Source organism: Falco punctatus (assembly GCF_963210335.1).
Source record: "Falco punctatus genome assembly, chromosome: 13".
Lineage (NCBI taxonomy): Eukaryota > Metazoa > Chordata > Aves > Falconiformes > Falconidae > Falco > Falco punctatus.
This window is the reverse complement of record NC_137593.1, coordinates 4,164,645-4,180,937: the sequence shown is the minus strand read 5'-3', so window position 1 is coordinate 4,180,937 and position 16,293 is coordinate 4,164,645. Positions and strand designations below refer to the sequence as shown.

Below are 16,293 nucleotides of genomic sequence, written 5' to 3'. Positions count from 1 at the left end.
TGGGAGTGGCCACATTGTGTGGAACATAAATTGTAACTGAAAAAACCATATACTGTTTCCTGCTAATGTGTTGGTCATTAGAAACCACTTGTCTTACAGGGATGTGATATAGAGCATCCGGCTTACAGTCCCATTTTGTCTGAGTAACCCCATTTACACATGGGGATTGAAGTGAAAAGCTTGAAAGTGAAAATGACAGTAAATATAAATAAGTGCTTATACAAAACAAACACTTTGGTGTTTTAGTAAAACTGCCCATACAGGCTAATGCCTCCATCTTTTCTGCTTGTTTCAGTTTCAAGACAAGTAGGAATCTGCCTGAGCAAAAAGCACAAGTGCATATATTGCAGATAACATAAACAGGTGTGTCCATGTATTTGTGTGCATCTTGGCCTGAGACAAGATTTCTACACTTCACAGTTCTCATTCCAAACATACACAGTGTTCCAAAATATATGTAAAGTGACTTTCCGTGTTGGAAGAAACTGAAACGAGCCATCAGGTGCCCTTTTTGCAGCTAAAGTTGCCGAGAGATCACCTTAAATTCAGTCTGACAAACCTGAGATCTAAAAGAGCATCCTAACGGAGCTTTAAGGTGCTTTGGCCTGATGCTGTACTTCAAGCCCCTGTGAAGAGCAGTATTTCAGGGGAAGGAACACCTCTGAGAGCAGTGGCACAGTACACCTTAAGAAAAAAGTCCTTCCAATTTCTATTTGGCATGTGTTTTCATGAGAAGCAATGCATATTGAGCTACAGGATGTACTGAAAACTGGATTAACGTATACCTTAAGAAATAAAATTATCAGTCACCCATATGTTCAAGAACCCTAAAGTGAAGTTGTCCTAACTTTATCTGAAATAATTGCATGCAATTTTTCAAAGGTAAAAATGAATCACACTAGCTGTAACTTACACTCATTTGAATCTATATTAATGGTTAGGGTTTCAATATGGTTAGAAACAGCAGAAGTAGTCATTGAGTTAAGAGGTGATCAAGTTATTCCTACATTTTAGAAATGCTGGTAATAACCTGTTAATTTATTTCCCTAACAGAATTTTCGCCAGAATGTCCAAACATATTAATAGCAGAGAGAATTGACTGCATCCCAGATCAAATATCAACAAAGGTCTGAAAGCATTTAAGAAAAAAATAGAAAATAAGACTTATCCTATAAAGCCTTATGCTTGATTGCAAACATGTAAATTGTCTCTACTATAACAGTTGTTTGCTTAACTTTTTTTTTTTTTTTTTTTTTAATCTGTGATTGCCTGAGTGCTTTGCAGGGTAGTGTAACTCCTGTATAACCTGTTTCAGCCTATTGACAGGTCTCATTTTTCTAGCCACTGTAACCATTTGCTGTCAAAGGTTGAAGACCACTGGCAAAGTACTCCCTAGCAGTGTGGTTTTGGGATAGGTGGGAATAAAATTCGTCAGACAGCAGGCAGCTGAAAAAAGCCACTCTTTTAACAAGTTTGCCTGAAGAGTTTCCTTTTGTCTGTTGGTCAAGTACTAGCATTTGTAATAGATCAGAAATAGCAGGTGAGGATGCCCTTTACCCAGATGCACAAGACTTTTATAATATGAGACATGGTAACAGTTTCCTTTCAGAACCCCTTTGAATCTCAGGGAATCTTGCTTGGTTGTGGTGTCTCTCATTTGGGAGAGTGCAGAGTTTAGAAATGACGTTTTGTCTTAAGGTTCTATGAGTTAAGATTCCCAGTGAAAAGAATCATCTGAATTTTTCAGTGCTCTCACATTCAGAACATTTGTGTAGTGGTTGGTCTTGAAAGGCTATTATTATTTGTATTATTATAATTATTTTTCATCTTTATGATGGATGTTGTCATTTTCTGTTGGAAGCTGGTGAATGCCTGGCATCTTTCTTTGGGGGTGTGTGTGTGCAGCTTAGGAGATAAAAGAGTGAATATATTTATGATGTGTGGTGTTTGTCATTCACAGAGGTATAAAAAATTCTTAACCAGCTGTCTCAATCTCTAAGGAAATTCCATCTAATTCTGGAAATGATGGTTGTTAAGCTTCTATCATGCCATGGGTTTTGTTACAATATATAGTTCAATAAAGTCCTGTGAGTGAACAGGTTTGTAAAAGCTCAGAACACAGTCTGTTGCTCTACTCTTCTTGTTCCTTCACCCCACCCCCACCCCTAACCCCACCCCCAGAAGCAAGCATACCACAGTAGAAGCAGTCATGCAGATCACTTTAATCTTGAATTACTACCTTTGAACCAGTCACCCCACATTCACTGTATGATAACTGCAGCACTTAGGGAAATAGTTTTGCTCTGGTTGCAGGTGTAAGCCTTATTGTAAGTCTGTCCTTGCTTTTTACCATCAGTGATCAGAAAGAATTAAAAAGAATGAAATGATAGATAACAGCAGAAATGTAAGGCCAGATGCAGGTTTGAACATTGGGGTACTTGCTCTGGAATATTTCTAAATCTGGTTTTTTTTTCATTAGTGAAGACCAGGCAGAAGATTTCACAGCATTAGAGACAAACATCACCTTTGACCTGTGCCCTGATGAAAGCTGTTAGGTCCTTGCCTGACACAATCCAGTCCCACCCCAGTGTGTCTGTTCATTCTTGTATAAATTTTCTGCTGGAAGCATTTTGATTGTCCTTTAGGCTATTCTAATACAGCAACCAGCAGAGCTGCAAAACTGCAGGTACCTGCTTAGAATAACATAACTCTTCTGTAGTGGTTTCCATTAGTGGTTTTCAGAATAAACAGCAGCTAGGAAAATTATGATTTGCCTAAGGTCTTATGGCAGGTTAGCGTCTGTCTTGATTTCTTTATTCACTGAAGATGTCCTAGATGATGCCAAAATATAAGTAGGATTGCAGGGGATAGAAGTATGGAAAGCAAATAGATATTTATTAACTGATCACAGGGCTGATGAAGATAGACATGCTGAAAGAAAGTAGATGTGTATTAGCTGTTCACTGCTGTGGAAAATTGCCATGAAGTTTGATTAGACAATAATGCACCAGTAAAAAATGAACTACCGTGAGCAGAGCTAGTAATAGTCCATTATTGGACTCATACCTCTGAAAGCTTAGGGGAGGGGGTATTGTTTTTGTTCTAATTTGTGTGGTTTTTTTCCCAAAATAGCCTGCTGGTAGAGGTTTGTTTGGATACACGTAAGAGAGACATTTTAGTTCAGCACATAGACAAGCTATTCTTTTAATCCTTGGTGCTCAGTTCAATGTTCAGAAGCTACCTCGTACTGTACCCCAGCATAAATTATTTCCTCATATCCAGGATTAGTTCTAATTAAGTTTTGGCTTTCTTGGGTATTAGTATCTGTTATGCTGGTTTTATAGCTCAGAAGCTGTGATCAGCTCACATCTTTATTTACACTAAATGTAGCTTTTATAACATCATCTCTGGTGTCTTGGGATGAACTCTGCTCCTTTCCCTGTGTCAGGTGTAACCAATATTGCACTTCTGTATTTATTTCCTTATGCAGCATGCTCAATGTGCCATGAAAATACAGAGCTATAGCTTACAAATCCACTAGAACAAGATCTAGCTAGATGAATATCACTGGAATGGCAAGCAATTGCTGAAAACAGTCAACAAGTATTCATGAGAAGTAACTGGAGAAAAAGAAAAGCATGCTTATGAAGTTGGGAATGCAGTACCAGGCTTTAGGAAAATGTGTTTGAGCTATTCTGCATTGCATGGGATAGTCACTGCTCTAGGAAGGGATAAGAGGACGGAGGCAGCAACTCAGTTCTTATGTGTTTGGGATATTCCCCTGTCTATGAATGAAAAGAAGTAAGGGAGTAAAGCTGCGATCTCTGCAGTCATGGAAGGGATCAGTGCTTTTTGTCATTTACTCTGAAATAGTTTATAAAACGGTAAACAGGGAGTCTCATGGTAGAGTTGGGAAGGTGGAAAGTGAGCATGGGGTTTTCACAGCCTTAGAAAGCACATTGATTTGTGGATCAATGTGGGGGAAAATGAGTCACTACATCTCTCCTCCGACTGTCGTTTTTGCTTGGAAGATAATGAAAATGACAGCAGAAATGTTTTCTGATGTGATGATTCCATGACAGAGAGACAAATATCTTCTCCATTAATCTGAGTTTTATCTTGGGTGGGTTTGCAGAGATTTCTGTGCTCTGTGCAATTGCTACTGAATAAATGCACTAAGACCTCCCAAGCCAGTGCGTCTGTGAGCTGGCTCCATGCTTTCCTTCAGCACTTACACGACTCGGGCTGGAGCTGGCTTGTCTTTGCTCTGTTCAGAGGCTGCTAAAAATTTTTGACCTGTACGGACCAGTTTGGCCTCTATAACCCAAAACCAAGTGCTCCCAAAGACAGCAGCAATAGAGATTTTGGACCATATCAAGAGGCAGAATACTTTAAATAAGAATGGCACAAACAACAAAAATACTTGGGCACAATCAGATAGAGGCAGAAACAGCTTCTGTTAGTGTGCAAGGTGGAGGGGAGGTCTTGAAGAGCTGTATGTTGGAATTGGATATCTGAGATTAGTTATGGACACTGCCCTTTGCCCACAGTGAAGTTTGTATTACTACTACTGCTCTTTGCCTTAAGTAATGAATTGAGGTTCTTAAGGTGAGAAAATGTGTGGAATCTTAGTGGTGTATTACCCATATCTTATCGTATTACCCAGATCTTATCTTCAAACATAAAACTTAAGGAAACAGCACATGAATAAGTTAATTTCTAACAAAAACCAAAGATAGAATCGTTTTGTAGCTTATTAGGCTGCTGAAAAGTAGTGTAAAGGTTGGTGCGACTACACTGAGATACATGCTTTAAACAACAGGTTTATTTGTTTGGGATTTTGTTTGTTTTTGTTTTGGGTGGGGAAGTTAATTTACCTCAATTTGAAGTTCTGTAAAATTCATATGAACATTTCTGCTTTTGGAATATTACACTAAAATGTGGATATTATACATGGCAATCAGTTATGTATATGTTTAACCAGTTGTTTACAAGATATTAAGCCAACTATAACTTTCACCCCCTCTCCAGTGTGTGACTTTTGGTCAGACTGTACTGTATCTGCCACACCTCAAATGTTTCATATAATTATTTTAAAATGCTTATGTTGCCTGTGGACCTCACGGTTTTAAGAAAGAATGAATGGCTACTAAGCAAGTTTCTGCTCTGAATCCAGAAAAAAAATCCTTTCCATTTAGTGTGTTCTGTGCCATTGAGTTCATTCAATAGAGTTTTAGAGAACGAGTAGATCTGATTGCAGATATTATTAAGGTTTCTGATATTTGGGATAAAATGAACTCCATGTGCATTTTAAATGTTTTAGTATAGCTATATATATATTTATATGGTTTAAAATCAGCTCACATGTGCCCCTCATTTCCTTGAATCAGCTCACCTGCATCCTGCGTGGCTGCTGCTGGAGTCCCAGCAGTGATACCAGTGTGCCCTGGTGTTTTTTCCCTTCAAACCATGGGTACAAAGTGGATGGGTCAACAAGATCAACACAGGCAGGTAAGCTTCAGGCTGAGCTCCCCAATTTATGTACGTGCCAATGTCCAATTCAGTACAGTAACATTGCAACATGTGTTTTTTCCAAAGGATTCGAGGCTACGTTAACAAGGCTGCCATCACCTTCCCTCTTTGGAAATGATATCAACACTGTTCTTCTCACAGGAGAGTATCAGACACCAAATCGCTTCCGGTTCAAGGTTAATCTTTCTTTTCTGCTGTTTTAAGGTTCATGTTCTGTGCAAGATTTTAGGTGGGTTGTAACTCTGCAGTGAGGTTAGAAGGGCTGGACTAATTCCTCTGATGCAGTCTTAAGACTCCCATTGAAGTGTTTGGCTCTTCTCTTCTTCATCCTCTGCTGTTGCAATGCATCAGGTTAATGAGCGTTTAGCACAGCCAGATTTCTGCATGAAAAATTACTGAGAATTTTGAAAAGCTCAGCTTTTATATTATCTATGCTTTTTCCCCATCATAGGAAAATTTTGCAGATAAATATATTTGTTTACTTTTCATTTATGGCCTGGCCAGATCTCTCAATCATTTTAACAGACAACATTAATACCTCCAATGATTTGTTTACTATGGAAAACTCAACAGTCCATGCATGAATGTAGAGTAGCAACGGGTTCTGGTGTTAAGCAGGGCTTCTGTGGGAGAGTTTCTTCTTGAAGTGGGCTCCTGCTGAGCCAGGGAAACAAAGTAAAGTATTTTGATGGTAATGGCTGAAAAACGAGTGATGAAAATTGGAAGTGAATAATGATGAAGGCAGGAGTCTGGGATGGGTTAGGAATATCCTTAGCCAGAACTGTATGTTAATAGTGTAGAATATTTGAATTAGGCAATAATTTTTAAAAGCTCAACACTTCTGTTGTTTAAACATGTGCAGATCACTGATCCTAAAACGCAAAGGTTTGAAGTCCCTCATGAGCATGTGCAACCTTTCACTGGATCCGCAGCCTCCAATTTAAACTACAAAGTGGATGTCAAGCAGAATCCCTTTGGCATCGTGGTGACCAGGATAAGCAACGGTAGAGTGCTGTAAGTAATACTAGTGCTTTTTCTGAACGACAGGGATGTCATTGGTTTTCTTTGAAAGCTGACGTTGCCACACAAAAAATATATGTCCAAGATGCCATGTGCAATGTGCCCTCTTGGACAAGGAATCATAGAAAGGTTTGGGTTGTAACTGACCTTAAAGATTGCAATCTATTTTTCCTCTTCTGAGTGATGGATATTCTGCAAGGACTCTTGCAAGGCCTTTGGAAAAAAATTCTGTGATATGGAGAGCTCGGTCTAAAAGGCTTTAGGACCGGTGCTCTGTTCACTTTCTCCCAATACCAGAGAAACCTTTACAGCTTCTTCGTTCCTTTAATTTGGGGAATTTCTGTTTTCCAAAGTATTCCTTTCCAGTGCTTCAAATCACATGGGAACACAATCATGCTGAAGCCCTGAATCACCAAAACCAGTTGCCCTTCAGACTGGTGTGATATCCAAGCACAGCTGGCGCAGGCCACTGATCAGCCAGGCAGGTCCTGCTGTGAGTAAAATACTTGGTGGACTTCCACATTGAATGCTTTCGTGCCCTTTGGGTTCTAAAAAGAGATACATAAAGCAAACCTAGAAATCTAACAGCATGTCTTAAAGAACCATTAGAAAGGGGAAGTGTCAGGACGAACATGCTTATTAAATCAGTCCAAGAACGATTACCTGTGGGAGTGCTAGAGCAGTTGGATTATTAACGCTTCAAGTTTAATGAATTAGGGGTTACTTTTGTGCTCTTATTAGTATTGTTTTCTTGCTTAGAATCCTCTCTAATGATTGATTTGCAATTACAGAGAGAGCACAAAAGATGGACTTGGTGTTCGGTAGTGCGTGACTGATTAGGCAGGTATATGGAGGGGGAATACAGAGCCTAGTCCAATAGAACCATGTTGAAAGAGCGCTCTGGAAGATTGTCTGTCTTTCCCTTAGGCCTTTCTTTAACTTGGTAGAAGTGGCTGCACTTCTGTCTCTTAAAGAAAAAAATCACAGCGGTGCTTGACTCTGAGTGTCTACTTGGAGATGCCTGATGAAGCCTCTTTGGCACCATCAGGGACTGCAGGAAGGAGCGAAACCTGAAGCTTCGCTGGCCAAGGGAGCCGAGGCTGTGGTTCACCGTTACAGCAAGCTAAAGGAAGGAGAGGAAATCACAGAGTCCATTGCCCTGCAGCGAGCTGCTGCTTGGGGCACCCCATGGCAGGAATCGGGCTGCCTCCCGCTGCTCCCTGCCTCAGCACTGACAACCAGGCTTCCCCACCGTTTCTCATGTCCTTTCCATAGAAACAGGGAGTGACGTTAGGTTCTGCTGAAGTATTTAAAGCTGTCATGATCCTTATTTGGAAAAGGAATTGTTTGTCTGCAATGAAAGGAATGGAGGAAGCTGCAAAACTAAATGAAGAGAAAAAACTGTATTACTGAAATGGACTTGTCCTGTGTGCTTTGCTAATGGATGTAAAGGAGGAATATTGATCTTGGCTTGTTCTGTTTGTACAGATACACACAGTAGTCTCCGTGTCTATTTTCAACACCAGCAACTTCACACTCCTTGAAAAGCCTCGCGGTGGCTTTATGCAGAATTTGCTACAGGAGGTGCGATAGCACTCAAATGGGACTTGATCCATGCTAAGGACGATGTTATTACTTTTAATCTGCGCTCATCTGTGCTCAGGTTGTTCGAGAGTGAGCCCATTTCTACCCCTTACTGTGAGCTTGTTCAGGGAGCAGATTCAGGATGCAGCGCAACAGGTGTGGGGTGGGAAGCTGAGGTGGAAGAGGGGAGTGCAGATGTACCCCTGAAAGTAGATGGGCCGTGGGTATGAGACGTTTCCGCAGGATCAACAGGCACCGCTCACCTCGTCGTCAGTGCAAGGGTCGCTCTGCTCCAGCCCCGCACCATCCTTCCCCCCTCTCCTTTCAGGTCCCTGGATGGACATGGGAACCTGCCTCCCAGCTCTAACAGAAAGCAGTGGCAAGAGTTGTTACAGCAAGTCTTGGTTAAATATTGGTTTTGTTTTTTAAACTGTTTCATCAGATTTGATACTACCATTGGACCACTGCAGTATGCTGACCAGTTTTTACAGCTGTCAATCAAACTACCTAGCAGCAACATTTACGGTGTGGGAGAGCACGTGCATAAGCAATACCGACACGATGTTAACTGGAAAACCTGGCCCATGTTCAGCAGGGATGTTGGCCCCTCTGGAGTAAGGACTGGGTTTCTTCCGCTTCATTCTTTGCAGATGATTTCTGAAATCCAAGCGTGTTCTGCAGCTGACACATTAACGGTATCACTGAGGTTTTCCCTAAAGATGTTTCAGGCACTGCAGGTGCCTTACTAAAAGGTAGATGGTACTGATGAATATTCCCTGAGGAAGAGCTTTTTATAAATATTTTGATCTTTGTGCTGATGTGTAGTTGAAAACCGGTTGTTAAACATTAATATATTAGTTTTCAGTTTCTACTGGTAAGGAAAATAAATAAGAGTTTGTACTAATGCATTGCTGTGTGCAGTATTCAGTACAGATGACACATGCTTCTTCAGTTAACATCCTTGTTGCTTGGGACATGATGGAAACGTTTTCTTTAACATCTGCCTCTTCCCAAGATAAAATACGTCTCTTAGCTGTTATTAGTTTCTATAGCCTGTATGGCTGTCTCTTTATGAAACGATTTCCAGGGCACCCATTTTGTGATAATTGTAAGACTATTTGATGCTAATACCTCAGTTTTATAAAGAAAAAACAACGTGCTTTACTTTGAGAGAGCATCTCAGTGTCTTGCTGAAATGTGAGTTATGCTAACAGAAACTAGAGGGTGAGATCACGATATGTAATTAACTATTAATTTTTTAATTTGTATCACTTACTCTGAGACACCTTCTCACTGTCTTCTTTATTAGTTCTTACCTGAATGGCTCAATTGAGTGTAGACTCATTAAGCAAAATCAACACTGAAAAGAATCTAATTAGTTTTATTTTAGATTGCTCAAGTTTTGTTTCTTGTTAATTTGTTCTGAATTTTGTTTTGCAGGGGAAGAAGCACAACTATTACAGCAATTGCTAAAATTTCTAAGCCTTTTGTTGCTAATAATAATGGAAGAAAACACTAGAAAGGAAATAAAAAAGAAGCAAGGCATTCCGTTATTTCCATAGATTAGACATAAGTATGATTACCTTCCAGGGTTAATAGAAATACAGATTAGATGCAAAACCTAATCTATGGTGAAAGGTGACGAAGGCACCTTTAAAATTCTCTTCTCTGCTTGCTGTGCATACGTATTACCCAGAAACAGTAGCGTAATATATGCGGACTTGCCTGAAGATCCGTCATACCTGCTTGCTTATTTATCTCTATATTTGGAGAAACTTATGTTTTAATGGAAAATAAAGGAGAAGGATGCCAGGAAAGAGAAAAGAGAACTGTAGGAAGGTGTTAGGATTTTTATTTTGGTTGTTTGCTATATTTTGAGAAGTTTCAAGTTCTACCTGTGATGTATTTTGAAACATCCCAGAACGGATGCTGTTGTTAGAATTTACTCAGCTGATTTATTCTTTTTGTCCTTGAAGGAAATGCATAACTTATATGGAGTTCAAACTTTCTTCTTGTGCTTGGAAGACAGCTCCGGAGCCTCCTTTGGTGTTTTCCTAATGAACAGTAATGCCATGGGTAAGAAAGCTTTCTCTGCAGCTCTGACCATTGTAGTTAAATACCTTTTTAGATGATCTGTGGGATTGGGATCAAAACTGTAGTGTTTAGCATACATGACGTAAGCAGCAAGTAGCACACAGTTAACACGAAGACTGTGTTGTAAACTTATGGATCAGAAACCTCTCTGACGCCTGTGCAGCTCTTTGCAGATGTGCAGGACACTGGAATCAGAGCTTAAATTTGGAGTGAGCAATACTTGAAAGTATATGCCCTTTAGTCTCTTTAGATAAGCCTGCATACATGTATACTTTACAGAGCTCTACACATCTCTTGAAGATGGAAAAATGTACTAAAAATTTGAAGATAAAAGGTTGAGCCACTGGATTTCTTTTGATTCTTTTCCCTAGCATGTAAAGGAATGGAAATATGGACAGTTATAAGTGTCATCTGAATACATTTCCCCTTTGTAAGTTCAACTAATGGTTTTGGGCTCCTGAAGTATTTTTGTTTTGTGTTTTTTTATAAGTAAAACTTATAATCATCAATTAGAATATTTCAGTTATTTTAGACTTAGCTGTTATTCAAAATTGGCTTTGTGCACTCTTGTCTGTCAGAGTTTGCAGTGCAGCCCATTCCAGCAGTGACCTACAGAACCATTGGTGGGATCCTTGATTTCTATATCTTCTTGGGGAACACTCCAGAGCAAGTAGTCCAGGAGTATGTGAAGGTACCTTCAGCTAGAGACGTGATGTGTTGAACAGACTTTTTAAAGTGCTTGGGATTTATTGGTGATCCCCAGCCCCTCCCCACCCCCTCCCCCTCCCCCCTCCCCCTTATACAACAGGAAGCCTTCACTATGTTACCTATTAACTGAAAATATGGCTCAATATATATTTAACTAAGAATAACTGTTAGTATGTCCCTAATGTAACTGCTGTCATTAGTAATAGGTAGCTGGGGTTAAGGTGGGGTGTAGATATTTTTAGCTGCCCTGTTACAGGCAGCTGAAACTTAAGTACTACTTGTACTAGCTATGCTGGAGCAGAGACCATGCAGTAGCTCAAGGCTCGAGTCTGTAGCTGCTAAATTCTTCAGTCTGTATGGCTTGACTGATGTGCAGCAGACACTGGAGCTAGAGATGTTCTACATGTAATAACTTGTTTGCTGGGGCTCTCTTGTTATAAGGACAAATTCCTCTTCCCGTGGCAGTATTATAGGCTAGACAATGTGCTTACAGGTATGTCATGATTTTAAGGTCATAAGATATTGCTGATATCTTTTGTACTTCTTGAGATCCACTTATGTTTCAGTGACATTTTAAAGAATGGGCAGTGTTCCAAAATATTTGTATTTCTTAAAATAAACTGACAAAAACCATAGAAAAATATATCATTTGGGAGTGATCTGCTCATTTCACATACTCAAGCTTAGCATATATTATTCAAATAGATTTGAGGAGTAGGGATCTAGGAACGGGCACCAAGGTGACACACAGCATGCACTGATGATGTATGGGATTTTTGCTCTCAACTTGCAGCTTGTGGGACTGCCAGCATTGCCATCCTACTGGAGCCTGGGCTTCCAGCTCAGCCGCTTCGGTTACGGGTCTCTGGATGAGGTGAAGCGAGTTGTGGAGAGGAACAGGGCGATTGGGCTCCCTTATGTAAGTATGGGGTCTGAGGAGGAAAAAGCAACGCTGTGAAGGCAGACTTCTGCAGGAGGAATGACCAGGAGATCCTGAACATTGTGTTCTGCAACTGGATCATTTCACGTCAATTTAAATTAGCAAATTTCCAATATATAGGCTTCTGGTGTCAAAGGTTTTTGTGCATTTTAACAGTAGACCCATTATCAGAATGTGGGACGTGGTGGGACTTAATTACAGTAAGTTTTATTTGAGCACTTTGATATTTCTTCAGTTATACTTTTCATCTGTATTGATTTATCTTCTCATATTACCTAATCCGTGAAATAGTTTTTTTTTTAATTGTCTCGTGAAAATTTAGGGAACCATATGTTACTCTTAATCGACATCCAAAGGTAAAGTATAATAAACTTTAAAAATTAGATTTCAGATTAGATTAGCCTGATGGTTTGGTTCAAATAGAATAAAAATACTGTAATGGTAAACCAAGAGTTGAGTAGGATTTAAGGGGATAGATGTTGAAGTCAGGCAATTGCAATGAAATAGCCACGCATCCAGGGGTTATTTGAAAGGATGCCAATATACACATTAATTTAAATCATGTTAATGTTAAATGCAGCTCTTTATAGGACAAAAGACGTGTCAGTACCATTAATTAGGGCTGTAAGTACGTGATGAGGTGCACATTGTTTGCAAGTGCTCCTGACAGCATACTTTCTGCCAGGCTGCCGTAAAGTCCCAGCAGTACATTCACTACAAGATAAACGGGAATTGTCAGCAGAAGTTGTATGGAACTAATATACAAAATCTTTACATATCGCTTCTAATTTTAAAGTTGAACTCACTTCTCTTTCAGGATGCTCAGATCACTGATATTGACTATATGGAGGAAAAGAAAGATTTTACATATGACAAAGTGAAGTTTCAAGATCTCCCTTATTTTGCATCTTATATGCATGACTATGGACAAAAATATATTATCATATTGGTAAGCATTTCACTATTTCTTTTTCCCTTGTAAATACTATCATTATAACTATTGATTATTATACTCTGCTTATTCTACATAATTATCGCATTTATTGCCTAACGTTCTAGTGGCCTCTAATAATTGATGGAGTGTATCCTGGTTTCTTATTCTTTGTTTTCTAATTTATTTTTTTTTAGGATCCTGCTATTAGCATAAAAAATCTAGTGAACGGTAGTTCATATGAAAGCTATGTCAGAGGAGAGAGTAAAAAAGTCTGGGTTAATGAATCGAATGGAGTAACAGCATTACTTGGGGAGGTAATTGCATTTTTATGCATTTGAACTTGATCTGTTGTCACTATTATGGTTTACTTTAGGTCAGAGACCTCCTCTTGAAGTGTAATTTTCTAAGTTTCTTCTTTCAGTAAAATTCCCTGCCAGTGAGAACTAAGTTTATAAGGACTCACTAAAGATATGATACTTCTCAACCTTTCTTGATTATTTTATTTTTTAGCAATTTTTTTACGTTAAACAAAAAGGAAAACTCAGGTAGTTTGAAGGCTCAAGGGACAATTCATCAGCCAGCTCCTATTTATTTTCAGTAGTGACTGAAAAGCCAGTTCCCACATTATCCTTTTAATTTATCATTTTAAATTCTGTTGAGAATTTTTTCTGGTGTGTATGGTTTCTTGTATGACTTAAAAGTAACTGAAAACCTCAAAGTTAAGAAACTCATATTCTTCCTGCTTTCTTTCTGCATGCAAGCTATTGTCACTTTAGCAGTTTGTTGTTCAAAAGTCTTCATCGGAGCTCTGTATGGAGACTGGCCATGATGGCTAACGATGGGGTCCTGCTGGACAACAGGCTGAACAGGAGTCAGCAGTTTGCCACTGCAGCAACAAAGGCAAATCAGACTCTGGGCTTCACCCACGGTGGCATTACTAGCAACGATGGTGATGTGATCATCCCACTCTACTCAATCCTTTTCAGGCTGCACCTGAGAGCTATGTCCAGTTCTGGCCCCAGTAATTCAAAAAACATGCAGACAGACTGGAGATGATCCAAAGGAGGGTCATGAAGATGATCAAAGGGGTGGAGAACCTGCTTTACTAGGAAAGACTGGAATTGGGTCTTTCTTCCCTAGAGAAGGGAAGGCTCAGAGGTTACTTCATCACAGTGTTCCAGTCCTTGAAAATCAGCTACAGAGAGAGCAAAGGCTGTCTCTTCACAAGGAGCCCCATAGGGAATAGGAGGGATAACGGGTGCAAGTTGCACCAGAAATTTTTCACACTGAGAACAACTGATCACTGGAAGAACCTCCCCAGGGACATGGTAGAGTCCCCATTACTGGAGGTTTTCAACTTGCAATTGGACAGGATACTAATGATCTCATCCCAGTTCCCTTTGCCAAGAAAGGTGGGACCAGATGATCTTTCAATGTCCCTTCCAACCTGGTCTGTTCTATGATTCTATACACTCTTATTAATATAATTAAACGTTAAATTAATTATTCCCCTTTTCATATTTCAGGTGTGGCCAGGGGAAACTGTGTTCCCAGACTTCACCAACCCAGACTGCACTAGCTGGTGGGTGGAAGAATGCAAACTGTTTTATAGCATAGTGCCATACGATGGGATCTGGATTGTAAGTAATTCAGAGCTTTCGTTTTTATTTTTATTTTTAAAAATAGACAAGCATTGATGTTTATCAAATTCAATTTGCATTGAATTTGAAAGGGATGTTTACTATTACGAACCTGAAATCAGTGCAGTATGTGTATGTCTTCTGGTGTTGAATTTGCAATTCAAATTTTAATTTTAAATTTTAATTTGAATCATTAATCATGGCATTTAAATGATCAGTGTGCTGATTTTTGAATCTTCAGTGACACTTTAAAATGCTTCAATTGATGAACCATTGCTAACGGCAAATGCTAGCACACTCCTGTACTCAGAATGGTAATATTTGCAGACCTGCCGACCTGCTCAGTGAATGTGTGCTAAACAGGCTCTGAATATAGTGTAAAATATATATTTATGAGCTTCAAGTAGCTCATGGATTTTCTGGTTAGTGAATCTCCAGTTGCTGTTCCAGATAAGGATTTGGAAAAACCAGGCTCTCTAGACAGGTTCTCCCACAAAAGGGCTAAAATACAGTCTTGCAAAGCAGATTTCACATACAATTCATGGGAATCAGATGAAATTAAGAACCATTTTGGCTGAACAGATTAGTTTTTTTAAGGAATATACTGTAATGAAGCTTCTTAAAGAAGGTGTCTGAAGGAAATCTGTACTTAAACTTCTCAATCCCTGTCTCAGTGCCTTCTTCCCTTTATTCTTTTTGTCATTTTCCTACTTCCTTTTATTTAAAAATAAATAAATATTTTGAAAGAAGACAAGAATCTACTGAATATTTTGCCAAGCATTTTAAAAAGCTGTAACCATTTTAAATTAATCTTTGTGGCAAAATACAGTCCTTCAGCTGCTGTGTGTGTGGTGGGTTGACCCTGGCTGGACACGTGTGCCCACCAGAGCTGCTCTGTCGGTCCCCTCCTCAGCTGGGCAGGGCAGAGGAAATATAACAAAGGGCTCATGGGCTGGGATGAGGACAGGGAGCTCTCTCAGCAGTTACCATCACAGGCAAAATGGACTTGATTTGGGGAAAAAAAAATATTTCATTTATTACCAATTAAATCAGAGTAGGGCAGTAAGAAATAAAGCAATTCGCAAAAAACGTTCCCCCCACCCCTCCCTTCTTCCGAGGCTCAACCTCACTCCTGATTTCCCTCCCTGCTAGCAGTACCAGGGATGGGGAATGGCGGTTATGGTCAGTCCATCACATACTGCCTCTGCTGCTCCTTTCTGCTGCCGCTCTGCCCTGCCCTGGCATGGGCTCCCCCCATGGGGGCACCCCTCGAGCACAGCCCGCCGCGAGGGGTCCCTTCGGGGTCCTCAGCCTGCCTCCAGCCCTGCCCCAGCAGGCACCCCCTGCCCCAGCTTGGGGCTTTCCCTGGGCTGTGGGGGGGGATCTGCTCCCCTGCGGGCTCCATGGGCTGGGGGCACAGCCTGCCCAGTCAGAGGCTTTGCCACGGGCTGGAGGGGCATCTCTGCTCTATGCCTGGAGCCTCCCCGCCTCCTCCTGCGCTGCCCCGGTGCCCACAGGGCTGCTTCTGTCACGTACCCTCACTCCTCTCCCCCGCTGCAGTTGTACTTCAGAAGGGAGAAACCCCCCCCACATTACCCCCACTGTGGCCGGGCTGGGCCATGGCCAGCACTGGGCCCGGTGGCACTGGCTGGCACGGGCTCCACCAGGCACAGGGACAGCTTTACAGGCACCTTCACACCCGGCACCAAACGCTGGCCGTGCAAACCCGATACAATTTGATAAAATGAATTTTTCTCACTTATTTTTGCTGACTCTGTGTTCCATCAAGTCAAGCTATGAAGTGTTAAGACCGCACAGCACTCTTTACGGAGAGCAAGTAC

General features: G+C 40.5%; 1 protein-coding gene across 1 annotated transcript in view; it reads left to right on the top strand.

Annotated features, from left to right (window-relative positions):
- The window catches only part of SI (sucrase-isomaltase), a 65,173-nt gene that overhangs the window by 12,914 nt on the left and 35,966 nt on the right, over window positions 1-16,293 (top strand). The window contains exons 2-11 of the mRNA XM_080409560.1: window positions 1,054-1,127; window positions 5,391-5,708; window positions 6,395-6,546; window positions 8,579-8,750; window positions 10,113-10,212; window positions 10,809-10,921; window positions 11,732-11,857; window positions 12,696-12,827; window positions 13,007-13,126; window positions 14,339-14,452. Coding sequence (XP_080265686.1) covers window positions 1,054-1,127; window positions 5,391-5,708; window positions 6,395-6,546; window positions 8,579-8,750; window positions 10,113-10,212; window positions 10,809-10,921; window positions 11,732-11,857; window positions 12,696-12,827; window positions 13,007-13,126; window positions 14,339-14,452 — 1,421 coding nt within the window. The remainder of the gene's footprint in view (window positions 1-1,053; window positions 1,128-5,390; window positions 5,709-6,394; window positions 6,547-8,578; window positions 8,751-10,112; window positions 10,213-10,808; window positions 10,922-11,731; window positions 11,858-12,695; window positions 12,828-13,006; window positions 13,127-14,338; window positions 14,453-16,293) is intronic.